The 15,237-nt window shown below is 39.1% G+C and overlaps 1 protein-coding gene and 1 non-coding gene across 6 annotated transcripts in view; both read left to right on the top strand.

The window, feature by feature from the left end:
• The window catches only part of EPB41L5 (erythrocyte membrane protein band 4.1 like 5), a 159,071-nt gene that overhangs the window by 102,418 nt on the left and 41,416 nt on the right, over positions 1-15,237 (top strand). For 3 of the 5 annotated variants that reach the window (XM_070476323.1, XM_070476324.1, XM_070476327.1), the window contains 2 exons: positions 7,240-7,391; positions 11,786-11,883. In XM_070476323.1, coding sequence (XP_070332424.1) covers positions 7,240-7,391; positions 11,786-11,883 — 250 coding nt within the window. The remainder of the gene's footprint in view (positions 1-7,239; positions 7,392-11,785; positions 11,884-15,237) is intronic. The other 2 variants (XM_070476325.1, XM_070476326.1) reach the window with 1 other exon arrangement.
• Positions 5,736-5,873, top strand: LOC139038122 (U4 spliceosomal RNA). The gene has a single exon (XR_011491065.1). It is a non-coding gene; the product is annotated as a U4 spliceosomal RNA (small nuclear RNA).

The raw sequence follows: 15,237 nt of genomic DNA on the forward strand, positions 1-15,237 counted from the left end.
CCCACATGCCATGGAGCAGCTGAGCCCGTGTTCCACAATGTTGAGCCTGTGCTCTAGAGCCCAGGAACCGCAGCTCCCGAAGCCCGCTCGCCCCAGAGCCCACGCTCCACAATAAGAGAAGCTAGAGGGTAGCCCCCGCTCACCGTAGTTAGAGAAAAGCTTGCCCAGCAGCGAAGACCTGGCGCGGCCAAATAAATAAAATTATAAAAAAACATGTTAGAATACTTGCGTTTCTAGATGATTTTTTTTTTAAACTGTTTGACTGTACTTCATAACATGCAGGATCTTAGTTCCCTGACCAGGAATTGAACCTGCACCCCTTGCAGTGAAGTCTTAACTGCTGGACTGCCAGAGAAGTCCTGGAATTGTTTTCGTATTTCATTTTCCTGTTGTTCATTTCCTGGATACAGATACATAGTTGATTTTTGTATATTGATCTTGTATCCTGCAACTTTGTTATTTCAAGTTGAACTAGATTAGTTTTGAAATCCTAAATTTTGACTAAGGTTTTTACATACTCAAAAATATTTGTGCACATTATAAAATTCATTTATTGGGACTTCCCTGGTGGTCCAGTGATTAAGGACCTGCCTGCCAATGCAGGGAACACAAGTTTGATTTCTGGTCCTTGAAGGTTCCACATGCTGTGAGGCTGCTAAGCCCATGCACCACAACTACTGAACCTGTGCCTTAGAGCCTGTGAACCGCAACTAGTCAAGCCTGCGCTCCACAACATACGCCGCCGCAGTGAGGAGCCCACGTACCTCAGCTAGAGAGTGACCCTCACTTTCTGCGATTAGAGAAAGCTCGAGAGCAGCCACAAAGACCCAGCATAGCCAAAAAATAAGAATAATAAAATTTAAAAGTTCATTTACGGTAAATGTACAAGTCCATAGTTTTTAGAAATGTATAATATTGTACAATCACTACAGTCTAGTTTTAGAACCTTTTCATGATCTCCAAAAGTTCAGTCTTTATAAATTTTACTTAACTAGACATTTTGTATGAATGAAATTATACAGTATACAAGGTTTTATGTCTGGTTTTCTCCTAGAGTAATGTTTTTCAGATTTATCCATGTATTCTACTGTGCTGCTTTCAGTTGTGGATTAGTAATGCATTTTATGGATATACGGTGTTTTGTTTATACATTCCCTAGTTGTTGGAAATTTGCATTTGTTTCTATGTTTTGGCTGTGAATAATGTTATAAGCATTCCTGTACATATCTTAGTGTGGACATAAAATGTCATTTCTCTTAAAAAGACTCCTGGAGGAAAATTGCCGGGTTGTATGGTGAATTTATATTTTAACTTTTCAAGAAATTGACAAATGATTTTTAAGAGAGGAAATGCTTGAATGTTCCAGGTCTTCACATCCTCGCCAACATTTGTATTTTCTATCTTTTTGATTGCAGCTGTTTAAGAGAGTGAATAGTGGCATTTCCTTGTTTTGATTTGCGTTTTCCAGAGGGTTACTGATGTTGAGTATCTTTTCATGTGCTTGTCAGCTGTTAATCGATTGTCTTTGCAGGAATGTCTATTTGAACCTGTTGCTCATTTTTATATGAATTATTTATCTTTTTGATATTGAGAGTTCTTTGTATATGTTGGATAGCAGTTCCTTATGAGATACATGATTTGCGAAATTTTTCTCTTCATCTGTGACTTCTCTCTTCATTTCAATCAAGACTGTTTTTTTGAAGCTCAGGCATTACATGGTGATGAAGTCCAACTTCCCATGCTTTTGTTTTTATGGGTGGTACCTTTGGTATCATATCAAAGAACATTTTGCCAACCCCAATTCACAAAGATCTTTTCCTCCTGTGTTTTTTTCAGATATTTATAGTTTCAGCTCTTAACATTTCAGTATGTTATCCATATTGGTCTAACTTTTGTGTCTTGTGAGGTAAGAGTCTAAATTCATGTTTTTGCATGTATTTTTAGTTGTCTTGACACCAGTTGTTGAATGCCTGTTCTTTTATCCATTGATTTGTCTTGGCGGAACTCAGCCATAAATATAATGAATTCTAAACTCTCAATTTCATTCTGTTGATTTGCGTATCTATTTTTTAAAATTTTTATTTATTTCTTTTCGGCTGTGCTGGGTCTTCATTGCTGCCCAGGTTTTCACTAGTTGTGGCGAGCGGGGGCTCTTCTTTACCATGGTGCTTGGGCTTCTCATCATGGCAGCTTCTCTTGTTGCGGAGCATGGGTTCTGGGGCACATGGACCTCAGTAGTTGAGTACACGGCCCCTGGTTGTGGTTCTCAGGCTCTAGAACACAGGCTCAGTAGCTGTGGCGCAGGGGCTGAGTTGCTCTGTGGCATGTGGGATCTTCTCAGACCAGGGATCAAACCCATGTCTCCTGTGTTGGTGGGCGGATTCTTCACCACTGAGCCCAGGAAACCAGGGAACCCCCTACATACCTATTTTTGTGCCAGTACCACACTGTCTTAATTACTGTGTTTTTATAGCAAGTTGCAGTATGTATCCTCCAACTTTCTTCTTTTTCAGAATGCACTTGCCTGTTCTAGCTCCTGAATTTTCACATGTTTTTTCCATCTAATTCATGAGCATAAAGTGTCTTTCTGTTTATTTAGATACCGTTCATTATAGTTTTAAGTGTATAAACTGTGCATGCGTGCTCAATCACTTCAGTCATGTCCAACTTTTTCAACCTTATGGACTATACCCTGCAAGGTTCCTCTGTCTATGGAGTTCTCCAGGCAAGAATACTGGAGTGGGTTGCCATGCTCTCCTCCAGGGGATCTTCCCTACCCAGGGATTGAACCCAAGTCTCTTGTATTTCCTGCATTGGCACGACGGTTCTTTACCACAAGCGCCATGTGGGAAGCCCAAGCTCTGCATATCCTTTATTAAATTTATTCCTGTTTTTATCCTTTTGATGCTGTTGTGAACAGAATTATTTTAATCTCAGTTTTCTATTGTTCATTGCTAGTTTATAGACATAATTGAATTTTGCATGTTGATCTTGTGTACTGCCTCCTTGCTCAACTTGTTTATTACTTTCCAGGAGCATTTTGTGGATTCTTTTGACTTCTACATATAGAATTCTGTCATCTGCACATAAAAACCTCTTTGTATATCTTTCTTTCTAGTTTGGGCCCTTAATTTACTCTGCCTTTTTTTCATACTGCACCTTTTTTTTTTTTTCTTCTTTTCTTTTTTTTTCGATACTGCACCTTTTAAAACCTTCTGTGTGCTGTTGAATAGAAATGATAAGAGTGGAATCTTTGTCTTGTTTCTGACTTACAGGATAAATGATTTGGTCATTCATCGTTCAATGTAATGTTGTGCTGTGCTGTCCTTAGTTGTGACCCCATAGACTGTAACCCACCAGGCTACATGGAGCCCTCCAGGCAAGAATACTGGAGTAGGTTGTCACACCCTCATCCAGGGGATCTCCCCAACCCAGGGATTGAACCCAGGTTTCCCACATTGCAGGTAGATTCTTTACCATCTGAGCCACCAGGGAAGCCCCAATGTAATGTTAGCTGTTGGGTTTTTTTTTTTGGGGGGGGGTATATTTCCTTTATCAGATTGAAGATGTTCCTATCTATTCTTAGTTTGTTGAGAGTTTCACCATTAGTGTTGTTCAGTTCAGTTCAGTTCAGCCACTCAGTCGTGTCCGATTCTTTGCAACCCCATGAATCGCAGCACGCCAGGCCTCCCTGTCCATCACCAACTCCCGGAGTTTACTCAAACTCATGCCCATCGAGTCAGTGATGCCATCAAGCCATCTCATCCTCTGTCGTCCCCTCCTCCTCCTGCCCCCAATCCCTCCCAGCATCAGGGTCTTTTCCAATGAGTCAGCACTTCGCATGAGGTGGCCAAAGTATTGGAGTTTCATCTTCAGCATCAGTCCTTCCAATGAACACCCAGGACTGATCTCCTTTAGGATGGACTGGTTGGATCTCCTTGCAGTCCAAGGGACTCTCAAGAGTCTTCTCTAACACCACAGTTCAAAAGCATCAATTTTTTGGCACTCAGCTTTCTTCACAGTCCAACTCGCACATCCATACATGACCACTAGAAAAACCATAGCCTTAGTGTTGTTGGATATTGTCAAAGGCTTTTTGTGTATCTATTGAGATGATCATGTGGTTTGTTTCTGTTAATATGTAATATTACATTAATTGAATTTGGAATGTTAAACCAACTTTGCATTCCTGTGAAAAGTCCCAGTTGTTCATGGCGGACGGTCCTTTTTATTTCTTGCTTGATTTCTTGTTGTGTGTTTGGTATTGCTCCTCTGTCAGGACAGTAATGGGCTCATAAAATGACTTGGAGAACGCTGCCTTTCCTCTGTTTGTAAGATAGTTTGTTGATGGTTAGAATTATTTCTTCTTTTAAACATTTGATAGAATTTTTCAGGAGGTTCCCTGGGTCCGAGCTTCTCTTTGTGAGAAGACTTTTAATTACCAGTTAATTTCTATACTTTTCTGCATCTATTATTAAGATTTTCTGTTTTCCTGGAGTGAGCTGTGGTGGTTTGTGACTTCTCAGGAATTTTTGCATATCATCTTAAGTTGTTGAATTTATTGGCGTGCAGTTTATAATATTCCCTTAAGCCTTGTTAATGTTTGTAGTATCTGTAGTGATTTCACTCTTCTCATTCTTGATATTGTATATACATATTCTCATGTTTCTTTTTATCAGTCTAGCTACAAATTATTAATTACATTGAGCTCAAAGAACTAGTTCTCACTTTAATTCATTTTCTCTATTATTTTTCTTTTATCTTTATTATTTCCTGCCTTCCTCTTCCTTTGCATTTAATATGCTCTTTTTTCTAATTTATCAAGGTATAAACTGAGGTCATTGATTTGAAAACTTTGTTCTAATGTAGATGTTTACTGTTATAAATATTCCTCTAATTATTATTTTAGTGGAATCCTGCAAATATATATGTGTTGTGCTTTTGCTTTCATTAGTCTTAAATTCTTTTCTAATTTTCCTTTTCATATCTTTTTTGATCCAGTGGTTATTTAGAAGTACATTATATAGTTTCTGAATATTTGGTGATTTTCCAAGGAACTTTCTGTTTTGATTGATTATTTATGTTCTGGTCAAAGAACATACATACTTTGTATGATTTGAGTCCTTTTGAATTTATTAACTCTTGTTTTATGGCCCAGAATATGACCTATCTTAGTGATGATTGTGTATGCCCTTGAGAACAGCATGTGTTTTGATGTTTTCGGTAGAGTATTTTCTAAATGTCAATCAAGTAAAGTTGGTGGTTAGTGATGTTCAGGTCTACTGTTATCCTTGCTGATTTTCTGTTCTATCACTTATTGAAAGAAGGGTGTTGAAATCTCCAACCATAATTGATTTGTTCGTCCTTGCAGTTCTTTCAGTTTTGGCTTCATGCATTTTAAAATGCCACCATTAAGTTAATAAATATTTAGGATTTTTATGTTCTCTTGATTAAATGACCCCTTTATCCTTGTGAAATGGTCATCTTCATTTTAAGTACTGTTCTTTGCTCTTAACTCTACTTTGATATCAATACGTTCACTGTAGCTTTGACTAGTGTTAGCATAGCATATCTTTTCCTGTCCTTTTATTTTTTATCTTCGTTAATTTGTTTCTTCATAGTTAAATTGTTTCATGTAGGCACCACATAACTTGGTTTTGCTTTTTAAATTTTAACTGATAGTCTCTGCATTTGAAAATTGGTGTTTCATCTTTGCATTTGAAAATTGGTGTTTCATCTTTGCACAGTGGCAGTACAGTCAGTGAGGTTTATCTGAGCCACAGTTATTGTTAATTGGAAACTTTTCCCAATCCTCTGCTGTGATGACTTGAAATAGAGTTGACATTGGCAATTTTTTAAAAGTATTGAATTATTGACTAGACTGCATCTCAGTTGAGGCATGTTGGCTCTTTAATGGGCATGTGGGATCTTGGTTGTGGCATGTGGCATCTTAGGTCCCTGATCAGGGGTTGAGCCCAGCTACCCTGCCTTGGGAACTCAGAGTCAGCCACTGGACCACTAGGGAAGTCCCGACATTGGCAATTTTTGACAGTCTCTGCAGGGATTGATTTTTTTTTTTTAGTGGTATGTTTATACTGTTTCCTTTTAATATGATTATTGATATGATTGAGTCTGTCATCCTTCTGTTTGTCCCATGTGTTTCTTGTTTCCATCTTCTTCTTTTTTCATTTTTTAAAAATTTCATTTATGTCCTTTTCTTATTCCTTAGCTATAACTCTTGTTTTGTTTTGTTTTGTTTTTAACTTTAATGATTACTTTAGCATTTATCAGTCAACTTTCAAAGAATATTATATGGTCTCATGTGTAGTGTAACAACTTTACAGCAGCATGCTTCTATTTCTCCTCTCCCAGCCTTTTTACTGTCATTTTTCAAACATTTTTCTTCTGTATATGTTTTAGACCCTATAATACATAGTTCATTTTACTTCTGCCTGTGTGTCTTCTTTTAATATTTTTTTAGTGCTGGTCTTTTGGTCATGAATTCCTGTTGTCTTTCTTCTTTTTTAAGATATAATTCACATTGTTTACCCATTCACATCCAACAATTCAGTGTTTTTAGCACTTTCATGAAAGTGCAACCTTTATTACAATTTTACTTTAGAATATTTTGTCCCTCACTAAAAAAACCCGAGAAAACCCACTCAGTATTCTTGCCTGGGAAATCCCATGGCTAGAGGAACCTGGCAGCCTACAGTCCATGGGATTGCAGAAGAGTCGGACACAGCTTGGCTACTAAACAACAAAAAAGAAGCCCCGCACCCACTCTCAGCTGTGCTCCACACTCACGCACCCTTTTGGTAAGGGAGGGATCCTCTACCCTAAATACTGTTAGATGGCCCAACATACAATGCCCAGCCCTGTCAGCAGTTTATTAAACACATATGCTCATGGCCCTGAGGAGGACGAAACCTCACAACAATGGGGATGCATCATGCCTCTCTTGGGAGCAGTGTGAACAAACATGGGCTTTTTTGGGAGGCAGGCTTTATAGGAATGTGAGAATGAGTTGACCCTTGGTTCCCATCAGGGAACATCCATCTTGGATGGAAGAGAATCTGCTCAAAGGTTTTAACAGATGAATAAACCATTTGGCATATGAACTTTTATATGAATTTTTTTTTCTTAAATGAAATTTTTTCCAACAGATTTTCATTAGTATTTTAAATTCTTTTCATGATAAATGTCTTGGTCTAAGTATGTTTTCTGTTACCTTTACAGCTTGCCTCTGCTAGATAGTCCAGACTTATTGGAAACAACCATTGATGAGGTAGCTGGGGCAGCTGACACCGTGGACACCTCCCAAGCCCCGGGTGAAGTGAGCACAGCCACCAGGCAGGCTGGGTTAGAGGGACCTGAAGGTGAGCACAGGAGTAAGTAAACGTTCTGTGCGATGTCAGTGTCATTAATCTAGTCTGCGTCTCTTGAAATTAGCTGTTTGTCAGTCACTTCAAGAGTATTTTATGCAGCAGTAGCTGAATTTAAAATTTTAATGCAGAATAGTTTACGCCTTCTTGCTTTTTTGACTTAAAGGTGCATTGAAATGTTTAAGATCACATAATTGATACCATTAAACATTTGTGTCATTTATAAGTCATTAAACGTTTTTGAATTTTCAAATTTGCTTTTTGTTTCTTGAGTGAAAATTAAGAGAAAAATGTTTCCTTAGAGATGACCTAGGGCACAGGACTGAACAAATGTTTGGACATTCCATTAGCGCATAGGAAATATTTTGTTATTAATGAGAGCTGTTGTTGCCCAGACCCACAAAAATAAATAATCAAGAAAGAATGCTGCTCTCCTTAACTTTTTAAAAGGTTAAAAGGAAATAATAAATTGCACGTATTTCTGTCTATTTGTGAGTTTGGCTTGATATTGAAACATAACTGTCTTTAAACAAGAGCTTTCTGTTGAATTTCAGTGTAACTGTGATCATTTAAAAGCAGCTTATGTTTACATGGCTCTTGGCAATTTTGATTTCTTTTTCTAAAATTAGGCACCATCTTTTAAACAACTTACAGGAAATTGCCAATGAGTATGCTGTTCTCTCTGAAGAGTGTAGAATACAGCAATAGGATTTAGTAATTTAGAAAGACGTGATAAAACCTGTCACAGTGCTTCTGGTTCATAGAACATGCTGGCGTGGGCTTCCATAATTACTGCTGGTGGTGGGCTTCCCTGGCGGCTCAGAGGTTAAAGCGTCTGCCTGCAGTGCAGGAGACCTGGGTTCGATCCCTGGGTCAGGAAGATCCCCTGGAGAAGGAAATGGCAGCCCACTCCAGTATTCTTGCTTGGAGAATCCCATGGATGGAGGAGCCTGGTGGGCTACAGTCCACAGGGTCACAAAGAGTCGGACACATCTGAGCGACTTCACTTTCAGTTGATTTTAAAAATCTGTTCTTTTGTTCCTGAAGTAACCACTACGAATGCACTGTTAAACAAATGTTCTGGCATGTTATATGTTATGTTTTTATTGACATCTACCATATTTAAATTGTTATTCTGAGTCTGAGGTCCAGGAAACATAAATTAGCTTTGAGTTATTCATAATTTCAGAATGATGTTCTAATTTGATTTTTTAAAGGTAATAGCTATCAGGTTAAGAAAACATATCTGTTACTCCGAGCACTTTGTTTTATTATACTTTGCAAGTATTATGCTTTTTTGCAAAATGACAGTTTGTGGCAACCCTACATTGTCAGATAATGGGTAGCATTTTTTAGCAATAAAGTATTTTTTGACTGAAGTGCGCACATTAATTTTTTAACATAATGCTATTGCATGTTTAATAGGTAGACTGCAATATAGTACAAACATAATTTACATGCACTGGGAAACCAGGCAATTCACATGACTCAGTTCACTGTGGTGATCCCGAGCTGAACCCACAGTATCTCCAAGGAATGCCAGTATTCCTCATGTACTTTTTTTGCAGCAATTGCTTTTGGTTATTTTCCAGTTTTCACAGCCTTGCTCTGGACTCTGTCTCTTGTTAGAAATAGTCACTCTTTGTCACTAGAAAGTTGTGATATGTAACAGATAGAGGCCATCGGTGTTTAGAGTCAGCCAGAAGCAAGACTAGCTTAATGTGAAGTATTTTCCAGATTAAAATAAAAAGTCTCTTTTATAGAATGGCAGCATTGATTCTATTTTCATTTTATATCTGTCCATTGTATGTATTAAAAGTTGCTTAAATTAAAATTTTAATTTAATTAATTAATTTGGAAGAAAAGCTATGACAAACTGAGATAGCATATTAAAAAACTGAGACAGTACTTTGCCGACAAAGGTCTGTCTAGTCAAAGCTATGAATTTTCCAGTAGTCATGTATAGATGTGAGAGTTGGACCATAAAGAAGACTGAACACCAGAAAATTGATGCTTTTGAGCTGTGGTGTTGGAGAAGACTCTTGAGAGTCCTTAGGACTGCAGAGAGATCAAATCAGTCAATCCTAAAGGAAATCAATCCTGACTGTTCATTGGAAGGACTGATGCTGAAGCTGAAGCGCCAATACTTTGGCTACCTGATGCAAAGAGTCGACTCCTTAGAAAAGACTCTGATGCTGGGAAAGATTGGAGGCAGGAGGAGAAGGGGACAATAGGGGAGGAGATGGTTCGATAGCAACACTGACTGAATGAACGTGAGTTTGAGCAAGCTCCGGAAGATGGTGAAGGACCGGGACGCCTGGTGTGCTGCAGGCCATGGGTCGCATGGAGTCAGACTCAACTGAGCCGCTCGAACAGCAACAGCAGTTGTCTGGGCTTGAAGAGTGTTTAAAGTTCCTTCAGCACACTGCAGTGGTGTTGTGTGAGCAAACAGTGTTTATTTAGTGCACACTTTCTAGGAGGTTATATTGGTTTTTAGGAGTTTGGTAGAACAAACTAAGGATGCTTAGAAATGACAAGACCAACTGAGACGTAACAACTTCAAATATTCAGGGAATTTATGTCACCTTCTTAGTGAATCTTGGATCAGCAGTTTGAAAATACAGCAAAGCCAAATTGAAATGAGTTTAGGGAAGAATCTTTTAAACTGTTCTTGCCATATATCAGAAGAAGCTATCTTATAGTGAGTGGGCCCCCCATTACAGAAACTATACAAGCAGAGCTTAAATACTGTTGAAAGTTAGGACAGAAGAAATTCTTGAATCATGTAGAGGTTTCATTAGTAAGACTTACCCAGTTGAGACTCAACACATTTGCTCAGGGTCAATCAGTGAAGCTAGAGCATTTTGATATTAAGGTTTTATACCAAGATATGAATCTTGGTGTCCAATTTATTCTATATTTTATTTTGGTTATGATGTCAAAACCCTGATTGACTTAGGTAAATAGTTAATAAATAGTAACTTGAAAAGCATTTATCCTACAGTCTCAGGATATTTCTCAGTCAAACAGGAATAGCAGAATAAGTTTTATTTTAACCAGTTTCCCCTCACCACCATAAGCCAGCAGTATTAACAGCATAAGCTAAAGTGTTGTGGGCCCAGCATCATCATGTTAAAATGTAATGTCAAATCATTTGAAGCATAAGAAAAACAAGAGGTGGCCATTAAGTAAGAAAATGAATGTAGAAGATTTTGAGATTAATGTTGAATTAGTGATTCTCAGTTTTGATTGTACATTAAAATCACCTCGAGGGTCTTAGAAACTACAAGTGCCACTCAGAGCTGTACACTGGGACAGCCCTGAGGGATGGGATGGGGAGGGTCCTGGGGGGGTTCAGGGTGGGGGACACACGCACACCCGTGGCTGGTTCCTGTCAACACAGGGCGAAAACCACTATTGTAAAATAATCAGCCTTCAATTAAAATAAATACATTAATTTAAAAAATAAATAAAAACTGCTAGTGCCAGAAAACTACCTTCAGAAATCTGGTATTGTTATTCTAGGGTCAGCTCTGGGAATCAGTATTTCTTAAAAGTTCCCAATCTGATTCTAATGTGTAGCCAAGGGACAGATTTAGAGTTAATTGATGAACACTTTAGAAGATCTCTTTCACTGAGAGAAAGTGACTTCATAGTTTTCCCTCCTTTCTTCTACTTGATTGCTTAGAAATTATTAGGCATTCAGTAGCTTTTTCAGTTCTGTGGACAGTGTATAAATTCAAATTCCTACCAAATTGATTTCTGCACAATAAGAACAACTATCAGTTGTTAGTTGAGATAGAATTCATTGTATTTAATGTATCTTCTTTTCAGTGGTTGGAGGATTTGACTTGTAATGTATTGTGCAGCCTGGTTGCAGGTAGTGAAGATAAGATGCTTGTCCTGCATCACACCTGACTGATGGCACCAGTATGTAATAGGTTGAGTCAGTGAGTGAGTAGATGTGTGCTCTTCATCGGTGTAGTTTTAGGCCCCATGTAGTCAGGAAACGAGGAGGAGAACGGCCGGGTGTAAGGTTTGCAGGAGGAGCTTGGGTTGCACTTAGGAAGGAAGGGTGGTGTCCCCGCTGCTCTGTGCCTTTTCTTTGAATCATGTAGCTGGTGAGCTTTCTTAACCCCTCATGCCATGGAGAGTCTGCATCCAGTGGCGTTTTAGGAGCAGAGCAGATACAGGAAATGTTCCTGTTCAGGTTAACTCTTACTGAAATTAACGGTGAGTTTCCTGGTTATAGGAAGAATGTCTGGTCCGAGGTGATCTGGATGGTTGCCTTTTACTGGTGGTACCTGGCATTGGGGGGGCGGTGAGGAAAGCCTGAGTCTCTACACTTAGAAGCCGTGACAGCGTGGCAGACTAAGTGGCTGTTTTCCTTTTTCCCCCAGCATTCATAGGTGCCTCAGAGAAGCTCAAACACCTTGAAATGGAAAACAGTCCTGTGCCAGCTCCTCACCCCAACGTGGATGTTAACATTAACAACCAGGTATTCTGAGTTCTCCTTCGCATGCCTGTCATACAGCCCCAGACTTCCCAGAAGTCTTTTCCATCCAAAGCTAATATTTTTTCTTTTCTTTCACTGGGAAATCTATCTGTGCTGAACTCTTAAAACTTGCTATATAATTTAAAAAGGTGAAATTTGTGAATATTTAGGAGGAAACTTGGACAGCAGTGTTAAGAATTATAAGATCATCTCATGTTTTTTCTTTAGATTCAGCCCATCCCTTCTCTAATTCTGTTCAGTGAATCTTGATTTAGTTGAAAAAATTAATTGAACACCTTTTAAATTATAAATGGATTTGTTTGGAAGGAAACTGCTCTGAAATAAGCGAGCATGAGATGCTAAAGTATCATCCCTCATACCCTTCACCATCCTGTCCTCTTGAAGTCTTTAGGCATGTGGTGGGGTGACATACCAGTTAAACCAATTAAACCTCAATTAACTATTTGACTGTAATTAAATTTTTTTATTATTTCTACATTAAATAACTTATAGCAGTAACTAAAGTGGGAATAGGATAAAAATAATTGTCCCCAATAATGGAAGAGTGAATTTTAGGTAATAATCTGGAGACAGCCTTTTATTTTTTTTCCTATATCTAGGCAATAGATAACAAAGACCTGCTGAATGAATTTTGTTTGGCTTGATTTTAAAGAGGAAAAAGGAACATCTGACTTGCAGTTCTCTTTCATCCTTGGATAACTAGCTGGACTTCTTCAGAGACCAGTATGGAGCACAGAGTGGCTTCTTTCCTTCATAGTCATTGTTATAACTGTCCTTTAGAATGTGTTTTTTTTTTTTTCATCCTATTACGTTTTTCATTGAAATGTCTTTTAGAAGCTGATTCAATTTCAGAAAGCCTTTCCGTTTTTGACCCCTCAGTAATTCTCAATTATATGGTCTCTTTCCTTCACATTGTCAGTTTTTCTGCTGTCTTTGTAAGGTAGGGGAATGCAGGGTCAAAGTCAGAGGGTTAACTGAAAGCTTTCAATGAAAGCTTAGGTAGTTGACAGTTTGACAAAAATTTAGTGGAGGCCTGGAGTGAACCTGAAGATTGAGGCCCTGACAGGGAGTTGAAGGGTAATTGTTGAAGGGTAATTGTTGCACAGGAAATTCATTGAGCTGCTGCTTGTTTTTTTAGCAACATTCACTGCACATTTTGCTGTAACTTAGCTGAACCTCTGGACCAGACGATCTATTAGATTAGTTATGAAACCTTGGAAAAATAAGTACGAGTGTGGGTTTAAGATAGGAAAGGGAATATGAGAGAGGGTTAGGTGAAGGATGATGTGCCATGAAGAAGTGTTTGGGGCTCACGTAACTAGGAAGATAATAGCTAATATTTGGTGAGGGCTTACTCTATGCCAGGCAGAAATAAAAAGAAAGAATTCAGTGCTGTACTGACAAATAAGAGATGTCAGACTACCCTACCTCAGTGCTTCAACTAGTGCTGTGTACAAGTTTGTTAACTGAAGAAAAATAAAGCACAGCCTAAAAGTTGAGAGTTATGTTATTTGACAGACTTTCTTAGGACTTCAAGCGTGGGAGACAGTATCTCAAATAACTGAGAGACTGCTTCAAAGAGGGGAGGATGAGCCTGGATTCATAGGAGTTTTTGCAACAAAGACCTGGTCATGATCATCAAAAAATTAGTGTTAATAAAAGAAAACCAGCTATTTCACATTAAGGAATTTAGTACTTTTCTATATATTAATGTTCAGTCTCTTAAGTTATGTTTAACTCTTTGCCACCCCATGAACTGCTGCACACCAGTCTTCCCTGTTCTTCAGCGTCTCATGGAGTTTACTCAAACCCATGTCCATTGAGTTGGTGATGCCATCCAACCATCTCATCCTCTGTCGCCCTCTTCTCCTCTTGCCCTCAGGATCTTCTTTAGTGACTCAGCTCTTCACATCAAGTGGCCAACATATTGGAGCTTCAACATCAGTCCTTCCAATAGTATTTAGGGTTGATTTCCCTTAGGATTAACTGGTTTATCTCCTTGCAGTCCAAGGGACTGTAAAGAGTCTTCTCCATCACCCAATTTGAAAGCATCAGTTCTTCAGCAGTTAGCCTTCTTTAGGGTCCAACTCTTACATCCATACGTGACTACTGTAAAAACCATAGCTTTGACTGTATACACCTTTGTTGGCAAAGTGATATCTCTGCTTTTTAATATGCTGTCTAGGCCTGTCATAGCTTTTCTTCCAGGTAGCAAGCGTCTTTTAAAGTTGTGGCTGCAGTTAACATCCGCAGTGATTTTGGAGCCCAAGAAAATAAAATCTGTCACTGTTTGCACTTTTCCCCACCTATTTGGCATGAAGTGATAGGACTGGATGCCATGATCTTTGTTTTTTCAACGTTGAGTTTTAAGTCAGGTTTTTCACTCTCCTTTTTCACCCTCATCAAGAGGCTCTTTAGTTTCTCTTTGCTTTCTGCCATTAGAGCGGTATCATCTGCATACCTGAGGTTGTGGATATGATCCCGGCAGTCTTGATTCCAGCTTGTGAGTCATACAGCCCAACATTTCACATGATGTACTCTGCATATGAGTTAAATAAGCAGGGTGACTATGCACAGTCTTGATGTATTCGTTTCCCAATTTTGAACCAGTCTGTTGACCTCATAGACTGTAGCCCGCCAGGCTCCTCTGCCCATGGAATTCTCCAGGCAAGAATACTGGAGTGGGTTACCATCCCCTTCTCCAGGGGAATCTTCCCAATCCAGGGATCAAAGCTGGATCTCCTGCATTGCAGGCCAGGGAAGCCCTGGTTTACTGTGTATGGGAAGATGTGAGTCTGGGCTCACTGCAGTCATTCCTGTGATATGCACTTCGGCTGTCTGGGGCCAGCATCGTGAGTTTCCTCGGAAGCACCATCAGGGCGGCTGCGGAGGCTGACCGCTGCGTGGGCTTCAGTGGGCGGTCGTCTGTCTGCATCCTGAGTTGCCTCAGGACTCACTGTCCGGTGGCTGAAATGTGTTGGCGTGATGACTGCAGCATCCTTTGTTTACCGTTAGAGCAGCAACATTTTAGTTCTCAAGTTGATTCATGTGTTTTCTTATATCTGTTTGTTTGATGGTGCTGGATCTTAGTTGCAGCACGTGGGATCTTTTATTTACAGCTTGTGGGATCTTTTTCCCTAACCAGGGTTTGAACCAGGGCCCTCTGTATTGGGAGTAAGGAGTCTTAGCCCCTGGACCAGCATGGAAGTTCCCTTGATTAATGGTTTATTTATATGATGCACTTTTAATCCACTCTGATTTCTCTACCTCTGCCACTGACTGTTAATGTTTGCTTAAGGAATGCTAATTAATCTTAATATCAGTTTTACTAAGTAT

The sequence above is a fragment of the Odocoileus virginianus genome, chromosome 13, assembly GCF_023699985.2.
Source record: "Odocoileus virginianus isolate 20LAN1187 ecotype Illinois chromosome 13, Ovbor_1.2, whole genome shotgun sequence".
NCBI lineage: Eukaryota > Metazoa > Chordata > Mammalia > Artiodactyla > Cervidae > Odocoileus > Odocoileus virginianus.